The sequence below is a fragment of the Trachurus trachurus genome (genome assembly GCF_905171665.1).
Source record: "Trachurus trachurus genome assembly, chromosome: 14".
NCBI classification, from domain to species: Eukaryota; Metazoa; Chordata; class Actinopteri; order Carangiformes; family Carangidae; genus Trachurus; species Trachurus trachurus.
Genome location: NC_139903.1, coordinates 1,785,716 through 1,805,527, shown reverse-complemented (window position 1 = coordinate 1,805,527; position 19,812 = coordinate 1,785,716). Strand labels below are relative to the sequence as shown.

General features: G+C 38.9%; 1 protein-coding gene across 1 annotated transcript in view; it reads left to right on the top strand.

The window, feature by feature from the left end:
* Positions 1-19,812, top strand: part of LOC310996905 (rho GTPase-activating protein 26-like) — a gene marked incomplete at its 5' end in the record, with an annotated part of 146,299 nt that overhangs the window by 86,157 nt on the left and 40,330 nt on the right. Inside the window, 5 exons of the mRNA XM_083986428.1 lie at positions 1,856-1,892; positions 2,097-2,162; positions 4,161-4,235; positions 5,336-5,420; positions 7,357-7,415. Of these exons, the coding sequence (XP_083842554.1) occupies positions 1,856-1,892; positions 2,097-2,162; positions 4,161-4,235; positions 5,336-5,420; positions 7,357-7,415 (322 nt within the window). The remainder of the gene's footprint in view (positions 1-1,855; positions 1,893-2,096; positions 2,163-4,160; positions 4,236-5,335; positions 5,421-7,356; positions 7,416-19,812) is intronic.

Below are 19,812 nucleotides of genomic sequence, written 5' to 3'. Positions count from 1 at the left end.
TGAATGCACCATAACAGTCCTCGTCCCTACGTCACCACATTCAGGCGCATCCCTTGGCTGTACACACAGCCCTGCATGCCGTTCTCTCTCCTCATTGGATAAAACTTGTAGGATACGAGAAATGTTTTCTCTTCGGCTCAGAGCAGAGCAGAGTGACTGACAGACCCGTGTTTCAGACCAAACACTCTATGTAAGTGATTGCTGTCGGAAGATATAACTATTTAAGACTCATAAACACAAACATATCGCTTACTTCTGCTTTAATGTGGATGAATCCTACCCATAATATGACCTAAATACAAAAAATCCCCCCAAAAATATTTTCAATCAAATAATAACTCACCTCAATCAAAAACAAACAAACTTTTCAATCAAAGAAAAAAAGGGTTCAAATGCAATTTTTTGAGTCTCAAATATTGCCTATTTTTTGCATTAAAATGCTTTTTTTCTTTGATTGAAATATTTTGCTTTTGATTGAAGTGAAGTTTGTTCAACTTTTTTTTGGATTGAATAATAAAGACACAGATGTAGCTCCATAGGAAACACCGGATCAGAGCCGTTTGATTGACAGCCGGTCCCACCAGCACGTCTTCATCTACAGCAGCTTACTCACCCTGAGGCTTTGTGTGTGTGTGTGTGTGTGTGTGTGTGTGTGTGTGTGTGTGTGTGTGTGTGTGTGTGTGTGTGTGTGTGTGTGTGTGTGTGTGTGTGTGTGTGTGTGTGTGTGTGTGTGTGTGTGTGTGTGTGTGTGTGTGTGTGCGCGCTGCTGGTTCATGTCCAGACACCTCATGTCTACATTCAAACATGCAGATGTAATTAACGTCCATAAAGTCACCGCAGGCTGGAACAAGACGTGGACGCTCCTGATGTTCTCTCTCTCTGGTTCTCTTTTAAAGGGATAGTTCAAGATTTTGGCAAATTGGCCCATTGCCATAATAATCCCTATAGTCATAGCAGTAGGTTCGTTACCTTTAATTGTCGGTGCAAGCTATTTTTAGAACGGTGGAGCAGAGCCGTGAGCTGCTCAGAGCTACGCTACGGAGGCTCATTATGGGATTTCTTGGTTTCCCTCATCAAACTCATCAAATACACAATCCAACAACTCCACAACGCTCTGGTGGAAGTTGTGAGCTGCACATTCACCACGCTATGAGATAATAACACAACGTTACCACACAGAGTTGTTTTAGAGGGAAATTCATGCAAAACTACTGATGCACGTTGCCTTCAGGGACAGTTTTTCATCAACAGTCTCTGAATTTCCCTCTAAAACAACTCTGTGTGGTAACGTTGTGTTATTATCTCATAGCGTGGTGAATGTGCAGGTCACAACTTGTCCACCAGAGCGTTGTGGAGTTGTTGGATTGTGTATTTGATGAGTTTGATGAGGGAAACCAAGAAATCCCATAATGAGCCTCCGTAGCGTAGCTCTAAAAAGCAGGTCACAGCTCTGCTCCGCCGTTCTAAAAACAGCTTGCACCGACAATTAAAGGTAACGAACCTACTGCTATGACTATAGGGATTATGGCAGGCAATGGGCCAGTTTGCCAAAATGTTGAACTATCCCTTTAATACTGAGAGTCAATAAGCTGTGACTGTGCAGCATCTGAACACTCATCAACACTTCACTGTGTTTTCATGTGAATCTTCATGTTAAATTTATAGATTATAATAATAACGACCATAAAGTCAACACATATATATATATTTTCTTGTGTCTCGGTCCGTTCGTGACGGATGTAGAGTAATAACAGCAGCAGCAGCAGCTTCATGTGTCTCTGTCCTGTCATCAGCTTTAAATAACATGATTAATAGGGAGTTTGTGTGTGTTTTTTGTTTTTCTGTTTTTCTGCAGGTTTACAATCTGAACCGAGACAACCAGGCTGAAGGCCGTAAGTCTCATTCACTCTGTTAGTCACCGTGGCAGCGTAGAAACACATCCACACTGCATTATTTCCAATTTAACCCATTTACAAAATAATTTGATTATTCTGTTTTTCAAATCAAACTAAATATAAAATGAAGATTTTTTTTTCTTTTCTTCATCTTCTGACTCTGACTCATTCCTCTGTGATCTCTCTCTTCTCTCTCCTCAGTGGCTCAGCTCGACGTCATCGGCTTCAACGTGATGAAGAAGTTCATCTACGCCGTGGAGACTCGAGGTACCAGCTGCACGTTGTCAGAGCGATGGTGGAGTTGTTTAACGTGTTCATATACAGTAATATAATCACATATTCAGGATATCTGAGGATTATTCTAACAGAATTTCTATTCACTATGTAGCCTATATATATGTCAGATTTTCTAAACCAAATGATTAATAAAGAAAAAAGACTGTAACTCATTAGATTCATATTTTAGAAAACATCAGATTTTTTTGCAGCACCGTGCATGTTTAATATATAAAACCAAATATAAAATGCAAATTATTCACAGTAGTATGTCATTGATGAAGAGGTCAGCTTTCAGGATTTGCTGTTTTGAAAGATGAAATGTTTTTTTTTATTTTTTATTTTTATCTCGTCCAAAGTTCACAGAGACTTTTATAAAAAATGAAAAGCTCCTCCTGGCTCTGCAGCGACGAGCAGCCGCCAGAAAAACAAGCTACTCAATAATGTTTTCATCAACTCAGGAGCTTCTTTTCTCTCTCTCGACTTGATTTTTATTTTGAGGAGGTCACATATTCTTTCAAATCGTCTATTGTTCTTCACACACACACACACACACACACACACACACACACACACACACACACACACACACACACACACACACACACACACACACAGTCTCATCAGCCGTCAGCGTCTATTAAACCAGAAGACAAACTCTCCTCAGCCACTCGTCATAGTTTACATCAGTTTGAAAGAGTTGAATTTAAGATTTCAACCTTTTCCTCCCATGTAACATTTCTCATGAATGTGAAATGAGACTAAAAGAGACAGAAGTCGAGGCCTCGCATCTTTAAAGGGATAGTTCAACATTTTGGCAAACTGGCCCATTGCCATAATAATCCCTATAGTCACAGCAGTAGGTTTGTTACCTTTAATTGTCGGTGCAAGCTATTTTTAGAACGGCGGAGCAGAGCCGTGAGCTGCTCAGAGCTACGCTACGGAGGCTCATTATGGGATTTCTTTGGTTTCCCTCATCAAACTCATCAAATACACAATCCAACAACTCCACAACGCTCTGGTGGACAAATTCATGCAAAACCACTGATGCGCGTTGCCTTCAGGGACAGTTTTTCATCAACAGTCTCTGTATTTCCCTCTAAAACAACTCTGTGTGGTAACGTTGTGTTATTATCTCATAGCATGGTGAATGTGCAGCTCACAACTTGTCCACCAGAGCGTTGTGGAGTTGTTGGATTGTGTATTTGATGAGTTTGATGAGGTGAAACCAAAGAAATCCCATAATGAGCCTCCGTAGCGTAGCTCTGAGCAGCTCACGGCTCTGCTCCGCCGTTCTAAAAATAGCTTGCACCGACAATTAAAGGTAACGAACCTACTGCTATGACTATAGGGATTATGGTGATGGGCCAATTTGCCAAAATGTTGAACTATCCCTTTAAATCCTACAATGACATTCATTGTAAAACTGAATAATATTTACATACATGGCATCAGTGAGTTTGTGATAAACTCACAAAAGTTGATTGATCAGCACTGAACTCATTCACAAATGTTATTAACTAGTTCTATGAAATCAGTTACAATAATCACAATAATAATTTTATAAATCTAAAGAGTCTCAATAGATAAAAACGTGTAGGTGTTGTGTTGAGGTGTGTGAGTGGTAGGAAAAACATAGTTTAGTGCAGAAAGGCTGGTTTGAAATGACAGGGGGTCAAAGGTCGTCTGCAGGATCTAAACACACACACACACACACACTCCTCTGAAATGTCACAGTGTTGGTTGATCTGCTGCCTCCATTACGGCTCGGTCCTCCTCTGCAAACACATTTACATTTAGATGGTGTGTAATGACGCCTCTGCTCTGTGTCTCTCGGCTGCCAGGATTATTGTTTTTACACGGGCGACATGTATGGAAATAAATATAAATAAACATGTTAAAAAAACAGAGAATAATAAATGTTAATATAAATGCTTAAATGACTTGAATTGAATCAGACTGATGTGTAACTCTCCTCCTCCTCTGCAGGTATCGATGAGCAGGGCTTGTACAGAATCGTCGGCGTCAACTCCAGGGTGCAGAAACTACTGGGCCAGGCCATGGGTAAATACTCATTTATTAATGAATGAATTTATTTATTTATTTCAAACATGTCTAAAATTAAATTTAAAAAAAAAAAAAGTATCTTCAGATCATAGTATACTATACCTACACACAATTTCGAAAAGTGAGTAGGAAGAATTTTAAACACTTTAAAAAAAGAAAGAAATCTCACCCCTTTTTAACTCATCACAGTTCATATATTTTTATATTATTGCACAAATGTCCATATAAATATATAATATACATACATTACATACACATCCATATACATATATAGCATGTAAATACTACATGGGTCAATGACATGATGGAAGTGGTGTAACCGCTATTTTTTCATAAAAATCTGACTGTATACAGGAAAATAAATGGTTTAAGCCAATTTTTAAAGATATTTCTGAATTGTGCATCTTGCCAACACTTATTTGTCACTGACCCACATACAAAAACATATATATATATACTACATAAATGTCCTTTTAAACATGTTATATACTGTACATATATACTACATAAATCACATTCAGTCAAAACTTATCTTAAAGCAGAAGTGAGTGATCCAGTCGTTTTCGCTAATGCTGCGTTCCAGGCAGGCTTTTGAAATCGTAAATTACAGCTTCAAGTCACGACTTACGACTTTGTAGCGTTCCAGGCAACCCACTCGTGTTTCTCCGACCTGTTTTACCGGTGAAAGTCACTATAACGGCCACTCGTAACTTCTGACCGGTGAACTCGTACCAGATCGAACTGGTACCACTTCACGGTCGGAAAAATACGAGTTTCCTTGAACGCACCATAACAGTCCTCGTCCCTACGTCGCCACATTCACGGCGTTCCTTGGCTGCACACACAGCCCTGCATGCCGTTCTCTCTCCTCATTGGATAAAAACTGTAGGATACGATAAATGTTTTCTCCTCGGCTCAGAGCAGAGCAGAGGGACTGAGAGACCCGTGATTCAGTCCAAACACTCTATGTAAGTGATTGCTGTCGGAAGATACAACTATTTAAGACTTATATTAACACAAATATATCACTTACTTCTGCTTTAACGTATTTGTGTTTTTCCTCTATATTGTTTTAATCTTCATATTTTATCCATCAGATCCGAAGACGTGCGCAGACGTGGAGCTGGAAAACCCGGAGTGGGAGATTAAGACGATCACCAGCGCCATTAAGCACTATCTCAGGTTTGTGTGAAAAGGCTCAAACGACAACAACGACAGCAGATCTGATGCACATTGTCATCAAGTTGTTTCAGTGTTTGAGGGATTAAAGAGTTTAGTTTTGATCCCAGTGCATCAGGACTCGTCATGTCTCTGAACTACTGCACCTTCCTGCTCTTTTCATTCTCTTGTGCCTCAGCTTGTATCTCCAGCCCTGGATTGTTAATTGCACCTTTTATTATTCATGCAGTGTTTGCTGTATTTGCTTGTTAAACCTGTTTTACACTGCAAAAACTTCATCTTTCCAAGAATATTTGTCTTATCTTCTTCTAGTCAAAACTAATCTATTTCCACTTAAAATAAGTCTCATCACCTAAAAGTCAACTTGTTTTTAGATCATTCTCACTTGAAATAAGTAGGAAAATCTGCCAGTGAAAGCAGGAAAAACTTGCTCCACTGTCATATTTTTCTACTTATTTCAAGTGAAAATCTGCTTGAAAGAATTGAAAAGTGTCTAAAAACAAGCTGCTTTTTAATGTGATGAGTCTTGTTTTAAGCATTATGAGATTTGTTTTGACTAGAAATAAGACAAATATTCATGGTAAGATACAGTATTTGAGTTTTTGCATTGTATTGATTTTTATTTTAAAAAACGAGGAGTTGCTCTCTCAGATCTTCAGTTCTCTGCTGCAGCAGTCGTAGCTGTAGCTGTAGCTGTAGCTGTAGCTGTAGCTGTAGCTGTAGCTTGTAGCTGTAGCTGTAGCTGTAGCTGTAGCTGTAGCTGTAGCTGTAGCTGTAGCTGTAGCCGCTGGCCTCCTGACATTTACATCACATTTCCTCAGGAGCGTCTGAAGAGTCGGTAACGAGGGAACGAGGCAACAGGAAGGCCTGCAGGGATAAAAGGAGGGGAGTAGGGGGAGCTCCAGCTGTGCTCAGTTTGCTGTAACTGAATGAATCTACACTGCACACGGACACACAAACATTCACATGTGGATAAGATTATATGTTAGCAGCACAGTAAATGGGCAGATTCACACTTGTAACACGGCTCGCCCTCGCAGCAGCAGAGCGCCTACACACTCCTCCTCCTCCTCCTCCTCCTCCTCCTCCCGCAGCGCCGAGCCGACGTCCAGCTGTTAGAGCTCCCACCGCTGCAGAGAGAGCAGAGTCCATTCACCGCTGTTTACATCACTGCTTCTCAAACAGTTTTACATCAAGAACCTCTAAAGTGACACAAATTAGATCACAGACCCCCACTGGATGTGGCGTCAGTGTGCGTTCAAATCAGAGCCAATGGCGTGAATTTTTGGAAAATGTTGTAGAGAAATTTCTGGAAAAAAATCATACAATTTCACCCAAAAACGTTAAAACACTTCTATAAAAAACTGGTAAAAATTCGAAGAAAAAAAAAGTTTTAAAAAAATCTAGCAAAAACTAATAAAATAAAATAAAAGATAAATAAATCTAGAAAAAGTGGTAAAATTTCTTTATAAAAAAGTTTTTAAAAATCTAGAAAAAGTGGTAAAATAAAATAAAAAGCTTTAAAAATTCTAGAAAAAGTGGCAAGATTTTTTTTTTTAAAAGTAAAAAGAAATTCTAGAAAAAAAATTCTAGAAAAAAAATTACAAATTCTGGTAAAGTGGTCAAATTTCAAGAAAAAGTTTGGGACCCCTTTTAAACCCTTTCAAGGGCCCCTGGGGGTCCCCAGACCTCACTTTGACAATCGTTGGTTAAACTTTAGATTGATTTATGTGTGTAAAGTTAATTTTGTTTTATCATATTTTATTTTATCTTATTGTGTCCATTCTTTTATTGTGCTTCTGTTGTGTTACTTATTGTATTTTTATCTTGCTGTGCAGCACTTTGGAAACCTTGTGTTTGTATAAATTGTGCTATATAAATAAAATTGGATTGGATTGGATAAAGCAGACGACTGTAAAACTGTTCTGTGTGTCTGCAGGGTGCTGCCCGCTCCTCTCATGACCTACCAGTACCAGAGGAGCTTCATCAAAGCTGCCAGTGAGTCTTTCTCCTTCATTTGTTAATGTGTTCATGTGTCACACTAACACACTACACTAACTCTCCTCATGTGTTGCACCTGGGTAACAACACTGCAAACAGGATTTCTAACTAACGCCACCTTAGGTTGAATAAACAGTCGCGACTAAACAGAGGATTATGTGCTTTGTGAATTGCACGTAATGTTAATGTGTTTAACAGTTCATCAAGTGGAAGTTGAAATGATCCAAAAGACATAAAGTTACAGACGACACATTCACTTTACACTTTAAAGCTATCAGTAAGCGATCCGGTGGTTTTGTCTAACTTCCTGTCAGCAGATGGAGTTAGCAGTCCCCGCCCTCGTCCCTACGTCACCACATTCACACGCATCCCTTATTGGCTGCACACACAGTGAGGACTGCCCCTTTATGCCGTTCTCTCTCCTCATTGGATAAAGGTTGTAGGATACAAGGAAAGTTTTCTCCTCGGCTCAGAGCAGAGCAGAGTGACTGACAGACCCGTGTTTCAGACCAAACACTCTATAGAAGTGATTGCTGTCGGAAGATACAACTATTTAAGACTTATATTAACACAAACATTCTGCTTACTTCTGCTTTAAACTATATAATATATATTTTTATTCACTCTGACACTGTAGAAAACTAAAATAATACACTGATATTGATTAAAATATTGATAAAAGGAGTGTTTCATGTTTAACTTCATGTCTTTTGGAGATCATTTCATCTTCCACTTGATGAACTGTTTAACACATTAACACACATCTGGACAGACATCCGGGGAGCTGTCAGCAGCAGCAGGATGCTCAGGTGGCGTGTTGTCTGTTGTCTGCTGTTGGTTTAAGACGACAGGTTGACAGCTCTCCGTTTGTAAATGGATTAAGAAATGATTTTAGTTTTAATCCTGGCTCCTCTTTGTGAAGACGACTCGGTTGTGATAATGAAAGCATCGTATGAACGCTCACGTGTGGACGAGGTCACGACTCGACTCGCTGTTAAAGCAGCTGCCGGTCGCCAAGAGACGCTTCACCTGCTGAGCAGCAAAACCACTGTGTGTGTGTGTGTGTGTGTCCCACCTGCTGTGTGTGTGTGTGTGTCCCACCTGCTGTGTGTGTGTGTGTGTGTGTGTGTGTGTGTGTAGGGTTTTCATACGATAGATTCATATTCCACATTGGTCTGACCTGATGAGGCGACGCAATGCAAAAACTCAAAATCTTACCAAGAATATTTGTCTTATTTCTAGTCTAAACAAATCTAATTCTACTTAAAATAAGACTCATCACATTAAAAAGTAGCTTGTTTTTAGACACTTTTTACTTCTTTCAAGCAGATTTTCACTTGAAATAAGTAGAAAAATCTGATAGTGGAGCAAGTTTTTCTTTCTTATTACAAGCACAAAAAACTAGCTTTCACTGGCAGATTTTTCTACTTATTTCAAGTGAAAATTTGTTTGAAACAAGTGAAAATGATCTAAAAACAAGTTAATTTTTAGGTGATGAGTCTTATTTTAAAGCAGAAGTAAGCTTCGTTTTGGCTAATGCTGCGTTCCAGGCAGGCTTTTGAAACCGTAAATTACAGCTTCAAGTCACAACTTACGACTTTGTAGCGTTCCAGGCAACACACTCGTGTTTTTCCGACCTGTTTTACCTGTGAAAGTCACTATAACGGCCACTCGTAACTTCTGACCCGTGAAGTCGTACCAGATCGAACTGGTACGACTTCACAGGTCGGAAAAACACGAGTTACGAGTTGCCTTGAACGCACCATAACTTCTTGTCAGCCGATGGAGTTAGCAGCCCCCGCCCTCGTCATGGATCTATTGGTCCTCGTCCCTACGTCACCACATTCAGGCGCATCCCTTGGCTGCACACACAGAGAGGACTGCCCCTTTATGCCGTTCTCTCTCCTCATTGGATAAAGGTTGTAGGATACAAGGAAAGTTTTCTCCTCGGCTCAGAGCAGAGCAGAGTGACTGACAGACCCGTGTTTCAGACCAAACACTCTATAGAAGTGATTGTTGTGGGAAGATACAACTATTTAAAGGGACAATGAGGAGTTTTGTAAAAGCGAAGTGTTTCCACACTACATTTATGAGCCTCCGCACCGTGAAATTCTTTGACAGGCGCAAGACAGACTCATGTTTTCATTCATCAAGAATTAAAGTCAGAGGTTGGAAGACGATCACATACCGTCGTAGTTCCCACCATAAACGGAGATTCAGCTGCGTTATTCTCATGACTCGTTGCGAAACCGAAAGTAAAGAAACGCTGGTCGGCTCGCCCAGCATTTCCACCACCACTAATAATAACAAAATAACCATAGAGACAAAACCATAGATTTATCTAAAATGGACCATTAACAAGTGGTAGCGGAGATTCATCCACATTAACGTGATACTTTTTTATAACCGAATAGAAACTCCTCGTTGTCCCTTTAAGACTTATATTAACACAAAAATATTGCTTACTTCTGCTTTAAATGGAAAGAGATTAGTTCTGACTAGAAATGAGACATTTTGACAAGAAATAAGACAAATATTCTTGGAAAGATTTAGAGTTTTTGCAGTGCGGCGGCGCAGTGCTTGCAGCTTCTTGTTGTTGTTTCAGTCTGTATCGGCCACTGCTCTGTCCTCAGTGTCTAAAGTTGTTAGCACTTTACTCTCCTCCTCGTGAGACTGACGCACTTTATCTGATGCACTTTACACTTGACCACTGTGTTCTTAACAGTGTTATCTTGGATTTTTTTTTATCTTATTCAGTGCCATCACTGCAAAAACTCAAAATCTTTCCAAGAATATTTGTCATATTTTTAGTCAAAATGAATCTCTTTCCACTTAAAATAAGACTCATTACCTAAAAATGTACTTTTCACTTGAAATAAGTAGAAAAATCTGCCAGTGAAAGCAAGTTTTTTGTGCTTGTAATAAGAAAGAAAAACTTGCTCCACTATCAGATTTTTCAACTTATTCCAAGTGAAAATCTGCTTGAAAGAAGTAAAAAGTGTCTAAAAACAAGCTACTTTTTATGTGATGAGTCTTATTCTAAGTAGAATAAGATTTCTTTTGACTAGAAATGACATTTTGATGAGAAATAAGACAAATATTCTTGTTAAGGTTTTGAGTTTTTGCAGTGATAACATTCTTATATTTCATATTTCTTCTATGATCACAGTCCATGCACATGCTATTTACTTTATATTGTTATTTATACTGACGCGTGTCTATGTCACTATATGTTTCTGTGTTTTATGTTTTTACCTTCATGTGATCCTATGAGCTGCAACACTTATAAACTGAAGCTGAAGCTGTTGTTGGGCGGTTTGCAGCAGCTGATGGGCGGATCGATTCACCACCACCATTAATAATAATTTCATAACGCTCCACATTCAGCTGTCTTCAAGACAGATTGCCTAAACTCTCCAACTGCAATCATTTCAGCGTATTAGATTCCTCTCGTGTGGCTCCTAGGCAACAAAATCAACTTTTGCACAAGCACAAGCTGCTGTTTTTTTTTTATTTGGATGAAGAGTTTCTACATCTCGGTGTCGTCCACAGGCCTTCCTCTCTATGTGATCGGTGTATACACTGCAAAAACTCAAATCTTTCTAAGAATATTTGTCTTATTTCTAGCCAAAACTAAACTCTTTTCACTTAAAATAAGACTCATCACCTAAGTTTTTTGTGTTTGTAATAAGAAAGAAAAACTTGCTCCACTATCAGATTTTTCTACTTATTTCAAGTGAAAATCTGCTTGAAAGAAGTAAAAAGTGTCTAAAAACAAGCTACTTTTTAATGTGATGAGTCTTATTGTAAGTAGAATGAGATTTGTTTTGACTAGAAATGACATTTTGACCAGAAATAAGACAAATATTCTTGGTAAGATATTGATTTTTTGCAGTGTAGGTTTTAGTTTCTGCTCTGTTTTTATTTAGAGAGTTTGAACTTTCGGTTTGTTAACCTGCCGCTCAGGTGCAGTTTGGTTCAATCCGGTCCAGTCTAGTCCGGTCCGGTTTAGTCCGGTCTGACAGGATGTGTCAGTGACCTGTTTTCTTTTGTTTGTCAGTGGCTCGGCCTGCAGACGGGCTGAGAGCTGACGGGGGGAAGGAAACTGCAGGAAATGACCGCGTGTCCCATAGTGAAGCCAACTGGACGGAGAGGGAGAAAATCTGTCTTAATGTGTGTGTGCAAGTGTGCAAGTGTGCATGTGTGCATCTGTGCATGTGTGTGTGTGTGGGGTTTGAAATGCCAAAGCAGCTGGTTTGATAGCAGCTCATTCTATAATGGTTTAGTAATAATCATAAAGTGTATCACAGAGATCTACTGTGTCTCATCTCTCCTTCCTCTCCTTTCCCGCCACCATTCATCACTATCTATCGTTGTATGTGGGTGTGTGCATTTGCATATTGTGAACTTTATGAACTGTGTGTGTGTGTGTGTGTGTGTGAATGCATATGTGCAAGAATGTGTGCGTGTGTTTGCGTGCCAGAGGACGCAGCTACTGTAGTGTGTTGAGTTTGTGTGTGTGTGTGTGTGTGTGTGTGTGTGTGTGTGTGTCTTCCTATACGAGGCTGAATGGAGCCGAGGCAGCGAGGTGTTGTGAGGACACTGTCCTCGCTTGAACTCTCTTTCTCAGCCCCTCCCTCTCTCCCTCCCTCTCTCCCTCCTCCCTCTCTCCTCCTCTCTTTCACGTATCCTGTCCAGCTCCACCCTCACAAATCTCTCCTCATCTCTCCTCCTGCTTTTGAACAGCGAGCAGCAGCAGCAGCGTGAAGCAGCAGCAGCGTGAAGCAGCAGCAGAGGCGGAGGTATACACTGCAAAAACTCAAAATCTTTCCAAGAATATTTGTCTTATTTCTTGTCAAAATGTCTAATTTCTAGTCAAAACTAATCTCTTTCCACTTAAAATAAGACTCATCACCTAAAAATGAACTTGTTTTTAGATCATTTTCACTTGTTTCAAACTCATTTTCACTCAAAATAAGCAGAAAAATCTGCCAGTGAAAGCAAGTTTTTTTGTGCTTGTAATAAGAAAGAAAAACCTGCTCCACTATCAGATTATTTTAAGTGAAAATCTGCTTGAAAGATGTAAAAAAAAAAAAAAAAAAGTGTCTAAAAACAAGCTAGTTTTTAAATGTGATGAGTCTTAGTTTACGTATAATGAGATTTATTTTGACTGGAAATAAGACAAATATTCTTGGTAAGATATTAAGTTTTTGCAGTGTAGTAAAAAAAAAAAAAAAAGAAAGGAGGGGAGAGGAGAGGGGAAATGGAGTGGAAAAACGAGGAATGTAAGAAAGGGAGAAGATGAGGGAGGGAGGGAGGGAGGGAGGGAGGATGGTGCCACCTGGATTTAAGACCCCCCCCCCCCCCCCTCCTCTCTCTCTCTCTCAGGCATGTGGCAACAGGAAAAACACACATACAGTAATTATCACCGTGTCTCAGATCATTAGTGTTGCTCTCTGCTTGCCTTCTCCTCCTTAATTAAATCTTTCCTTATCTCTCGCCTCCGATCCTCCGCTCCGACGTTTCCACTTGTTTTCATCTTTCACTCTCTCTGCTTGTAAAGACTTCTATCCCTCCGTCCATCCATCCATCCATCCATCCATGCGTCCACCTTTACACTGCAAAAACTCAAAATCTTTCCAAGAATATTTGTCTTATTTCTTGTCAAAATGTCTCATTTCTAGTCAAAACTAATCTCTTTCCGCTTAAAATAAGACTCATCACCTACAAATTAACTTGTTTTCAGATCATTTTCACTTGTTTCAAACAAATTTTCAATTGAAATAAGTAGAAAAATCTGCCAGTGAAAGCAAGTTTTTTGTGCTTGTAATAAGAAAGAAAAACTTGCTCCACTATCAGATTTTTCTACTTATTTCAAGTGAAAATCTGCTTGAAAGTAAAAAAGTGTCTAAAAACAATCTGCTTTTTAATGTGATGAGTCTTATTCTAAGTAGAATGAGATTTGTTTTGACTAGAAATAAGACAAATATTCTTGGTAAGATTTTGGGTTTTTGCAGTGTAGGTTTTTAGTTTCTGTTTCATGACTCGGCACGTTGACGAGCAGCAGCAGTGACACATGAAGTTTAGTCTAAACTTATTGTACCTCATGTTTATGTTTCCCACACTTCAACCAGACGAAGTCCCAGAACCAGTTCCCTGAGTCCCTGTAAACAACAAGTATCAACCTATAATTGAGCGATGTGTTTGTTGCGGTTCGTATAGAAGTCACGCGGCCGGTTCAGCAAACTTTAACACCACACACCATCTTTATCTCCTGTTATCAGTTGAAACAGTTGACAGCAGTGCGGCGGTGCGTGTGTGCGTGCGTGCTCTTCTTTACAACATGGAGCCGATCCCATCTGAAAACTTGCAACTTTTTATTTCACTACTACTGTTTTGACATTTTACCTTCTTCACCTGTTGCACTGCAAAATCTTTCCAAGAATATTTGTCTTATTTCTTGTCAAAATGTCCGATTTCTAGTCAAAACTAATCTCTTTCCACTTACATAAGACTCAACACCTAAAACTTTACTTGTTTTTAGATCATTTTCACTTGAAATAAGTAGAAAAATCTGCCAGTGAAAGCAAGTTTTTTGTGCTTGTAATAAGAAAGATTTTTCTACTTATTTCAAGTGAAAATCTGCTTGAAAGAAGTAAAAAGTGTCTAAAAACAAGCTGCTTTTTAACGTGATGAGTCTTATTCTAAGCAGAATGAGATTTGTTTTGACTCGAAATGACATTTTTGACTAGAAATAAGACAAATATTCTTGGTAAGATTTTGTAGTTTTTGCGGTGTGGTTTTTATTTATTTATTTTTGAGTATTTAGACCTGAAGTCAAACTCTTAAGTTTAGGAAACTGAGAATCCAGCAGGAAATGCACTGATTGCCGTGCTGCTGCAGTGAGTTTCTGTTCCTCATCATGTCCTGATTGTCTCTGGTTTTCATTCTGTCTCTGAGTTTGAACCTTTTATAGAGGAGATTTACTGCTGTTCGCCTGCAGACGGGGGCGACGCCTCCTCACCCTGGTTTTAAGGTCACACCCTTTGTACACTACTTTTTTATTTTTTTATTTTAGTATCTTGTGTTGATGATCTCCCTCCCACTCTCCAGAGCCCCGGACCCTGGATGGGATGAGGGCTGGTATGTGGACAAACCGGTAAACTGAAAGTTTCGCCTTCGTCGTGCTGCAGTAAACTCTGTTTTGACCTCGGACGGCGGCTCGGCGGCGCCCACATCACATCACATCACATCACATCACATCACATCACATCACATCACATCACCGCTTACTTAGATCCTGCAGAGATCCACTCAGATCCACCGTCCCTGATGAGCTGCAAAAACTCAAAATCTTTCCAAGAATATTTGTCTTATTTCTTGTCAAGATGTCTAATTTCTAGTCAAAACTAAACTCTTTTCACTTAAAATAAGACTCATCACCTAAAAATGTACTTGTTTTTAGATCATTTTCACTTCTTTCAAGCACATTTTCCACTTAAAATAAGTAGAAAAATCTGCCAGTGAAAGCAAGTTTTTTGTGCTTGTAATAAGAATGAAAAACTTGCTCCACTGTCAGATTTTTCTACTTATTTTAAGTGGAAAAGTTGCTTTAAGTGTCTAAAAACAAGCTACTTTGTAATGTGATGAGTCTTATTTTAAGTAGAATTAGATTTATTTTGACTAGAAATGACATTTTGACTGGAAATAAGACAAATATTCTTGGTAAGATTTTGAATTTTTGCAGTGCTCATGTTGATCTGCTTTCATCAGGAACTGGAGCTGCTTTCATGCAACTTAAAGGAGAATTCCGGCCATTTTGACCCCTAAATCGTTGTCCTGATGGTCACCTTGTGTTGGTTGGAGCAAAAAAGCGACTAAAATTGATGCAGGCAAATCGGAGTTTTTGATTGATTGATTGAAAACTTTATTGAACAACATTAGACAAGTGTTCAAAAGGATTTAAAAACACAATAAAGCCTAAAGGCTTTTTTCCACTGTGGTCCTATTTGATGGTAGACAGTCACATGAATTGAAAAACAAGGAAGACAAACACACAACAAATGGACTAAAAACATGGGAGAAAGACACTAAGGCACATAGACGACAACATTGAAGAAAAAAAAAAAGTTACACCATGGCTACCCGGCGCTAGGGATAGCAACAACGCTAACCCATGGGGGCAATTCTTTCAACCACAACAAACACTCAGAAAACAATCAAATATCTATGGTACATGGCTGGAATCCTTAGAGACACCACTGAACTCATATAGTGTAGAGTAGAAACAGTATAAACTTTGTGTTTTTGCATGTACTGTAGCCCATCACCTCAGATAGCCCAACTCTGAAACATCCCAGAAAGACATTACTATCCCATCACAGAGAGAAACTAACACTTTGTCCTGGTTGTGATGATTTCTTTACTAAAATAAACGGTCGGAGATATTATGGACATCACCACTGCACTGCTCCACCGTTTACTTTTCTGTGCATGAGCTGTCTGTCAGTGAATACAGAGCATTTCCCTCCTCCTGTGATTTTACACTGCAAAAACTCAAAAATCTTACCAAGAATATTTGTCTTATTTCTAGTCAAAACAAATCTCATTCTACTAGCTTGTTTTTAGACACTTTTTTTTACTCCTTTCAAGCAGATTTTCACTTGAAATAAGTAGAAAAATCTGATAGTGGATCAAGTTTTTCTTTCTTATTACAAGCACAAAAAACTTGCTTTCACTGGCAGATTTTTCTACTTATTTCAAGTGAAAATTTGTTTGAAACAAGTGAAAATGATCTAAAAACAAGTTCATTTTTAGGTGACGAGTCTTATTTTATGTGAAAAGAGTTTAGTTTTGACTAGAAATTAGACGTTTTGACAAGAAATAAGACAAATATTTTTGGAAAGATTTTGAGTTTTTGCAGTGTAGTTATGATGGGAAAAATATGAATGACGTCATCAGCGACTAGTCGACGTCGACTCGACTTTCATAACATTAGAGTCGACTTTAAAAAATCTGAAGTCATGCAACCCCTAGTGACTACATGCAAAAACACAAAGTTTATACAAAAATTATACAGAAAAAACAGAAACATTATATAAAAAAACTAAAATTAAAAACAAAGAAAATAAAAGTGAGCAATACGCCTCACCTAACAAAACAAAATCAGAGTGAGCGTTTCCACTTTGTTACTGTGCTTTATCCATTTTTTTGTTAGTAAGTCATCACATACTAAACCATATTGCATCCATATATACATATTATATATGTATACATTATTTCACAATCAACTTACACTTCATATCATATTGCATATACATTCATTCTACAGCATATAGATTCATTCTGCAGTTTACACATTATAATAACCCATATATATCTATATATCTATAAAAGTATACAACATATTATACATATAAATATACCATGTTTTCATGGTGTAACTCCGGTTTGCCTGCATCAATTTTAGTCGCGTTTTTTGCTCCAACCAACACTGGGTGACCATCAGGACAACGATTTAGGGGTCAAAAATGACCGGAATTCTCCTTTAAGCTGCAAAGAGGAGGAAGTCGGTGTTGGTCAGTGCACCGTGACACACACCGATCGTTCAGCAGCAGCACGTTAACAGTTCAGACTTCCATCTCTCCACTTAGCAACAGACCTGCTGCTTCGCTCCCATTGATGGAAACACTGGCGTCAATAATTCAGTGCTTTGTGTGCATGAATGGAAGCAGCCAGTGTTGTGTTGTGTTGTGTTGTGTTGTGTTGTTGCATTCGTCGTTATGATTGTGGAGGTTTCTGCAGAGCGATGCCTTGCAGGCTCACGTTGTTTCCTCGACTCTCAGCCTGTAATCTGTGATCACCTGTAGCTGAGATGAAAGCTGTGGACTGTGTCTCGTATGAAACAGCTTCACTGTGACATTAAACCACAGCAGATTAACAGCAGAGAGCTGGAGGAAGCAGAAGACTGACTCAGTTGCTTTGTGAAAACTGTAGATTATACGGATGTCACGATGACTTGTTTTCACTATTAATCATGGTATTAAACACCAAAATTAATTAATCGTAAAGATTCCTAAATGCCGTCACTTCCCAAAAATGATTATGTAGGAACCATATCAGCAGATGTGTAGCCATAATAAAGGTAAATGCTCAGATACTGGTCCATTTAAAGCAGAAGTAAGGTGAATGTTTGTGTTAATATAAGTCTTAAATAGTTGTATCTTCCGACAGCAATCACTTCTATAGAGTGTTTGGTCTGAAACACGGGTCTGTCAGTCACTCTGCTCTGCTCTGAGCCCAGGAGAAAACCTTCCTTGTATCCTACAAGTTTTATCCAATGAGGAGAGAGAACGGCATGAAGGGCTGTGTGTGCAGCCAAGGGATGCGCCTGAATGTGGTGACGTAGGGACGAGGACCAATAGATCCATGACGAGGGCGGGGGCTGCTAACTCCATCGGCTGACAAGACGTTATGGTGCGTTCAAGGCAACTCGTAACTCGTGTATTTCCGACCCGTGAAGTCGTACCAGTTCGATCTGGTACGAGTTCACGGGTCAGAAGTTACGAGTGGCCGTTATAGTGACTTTCACAGGTAAAACAGGTCGGAAAAACACGAGTGGGTTGCCTGGAACGCTACAAAGTCGTAAGTTGTGACTTGAAGCTGTAATTTACGGTTTCAAAAGCCTGCCTGGAACGCAGCATTAGCCAAAACGACCGGATCGCTTACTTCTGCTTTAATCGCAAAGATTCCTAAATACCCAAAAATTCCCCAACAAGATGATGTAGGAACCATATCGGCAGATGTGGAGCCAAAATAAAGGTAAATGCTCAGATACTGGTCCATTTAACTAACATAACATGGAATTGGTAAATTAGGCTGTAAGGCTTTTCTAGTCTCTTGGACCACTCAAAGCAAAAAAATGATTAAATTTATGACATGAATATTTCAAACACTTCCCCTGGGGGATTAATAATTGGTCATGTATTAATAGATACCTCAAATATTTTGTGTAAACAGCGAGTAGTTATATTTTGACTATATTTGATTTTACACATTCATACCAAAATAATGTATAATGGTGACATCGCTACTGTAGATATTTTATATTTGTACAGTTTGTTCTGTAGGCTCCACAGGCCAGGAGATGTCAAACATAAATAATGAATGATAAGAAAGTAGAACAGGTGGCGGTGCTGCTGCAGTTTGTCTGGAGATCAGCCGATGCTCCACAGATGTGACGAGCACGCTTCATTTACTCTATATGTGTGTGTGTGTGTGTGTGTTTGTTTGCTTTCCTGGCTCTGATTGTAAAAGTATGTTCTCCATACATAATCAAAAGCCCATTTCGCCCTGAGAGATGCACAAATTAAACTTTAATGAAGTCAGACACAGCCATGCTTTCAAGCTCCTTTTTTTTCTGTTTCACATCTGATTTTTAGGTTAAATTATGATTAGTTGTTTTTTATTATACGTATATAAAACTCAATAAACTCAGAACAACGGAGCTGCTTTTTAATCATTATGCAGCTTCAGCCTGAGTGAGATGCAGCTGGTTCCTCCTCAGCCCAAAGCAGAGGGAGGGAGAAGGAATATTGTCGTTTAACAGGATTTATTTGGGGACTAGTGATGTCACCATTATACATTTTATTGGTACGGTTATTGTCAGAGAAATAATAATCACGGTGTTACGATTATCACGATTATTAATAATTGTATTATTATTAACACTATGAATGTGTAAAATCAAATATAGTCAAAATATTTCGCTGTTTACACAAAATATCTCAAGTATCTATTAAAACAGTGGTTCTCAACTGTGGGTCGGGACCCAAAAGTGGGTCTAGACCCGTTCTGGATGGGTCGCGGACAGCTGGTCAAAAAAGTTAATAATATTTAATGTACATCTGATGTTGGACATGTCTTTTATTTTGAAAAATAACTTATTTTGAAAGGCACACGAGACAAGTTGTAATGGTCCTCCTCAGTTTCTTATTATTTGCTCCATTTGCTCTGAATGCAAAGATATCAGTTTCTTATTAATGTGGCCTGAATGCAGTGAATCTTGTTTTGTTTTGTGGGTCTTTATTTTGTGCAATTTGATATTTATTCACTTTTGTGAATATGCTCTGAATGCAGAGATGCATTAGAAGTCAAATATATCGTTTTGTTGGTCTCCATTTTGTGCAGTTTGATATTTTTTTATTCACTTCCGTACATGCAGTTGTCATGGTAACTCCTCAGTTTCATTCATGTGCCCTGAAATGCACTTTGCTCAATAAAGAGATAAATGAGTTTTTAAAGGCTTTAAAAAAATCTTGGTTGAATTCTATAAAAGTGGGTCGTGACTTAATGACCATGGGAAAATGTGGAGCCCAGAGTGAGACTAGTGGAG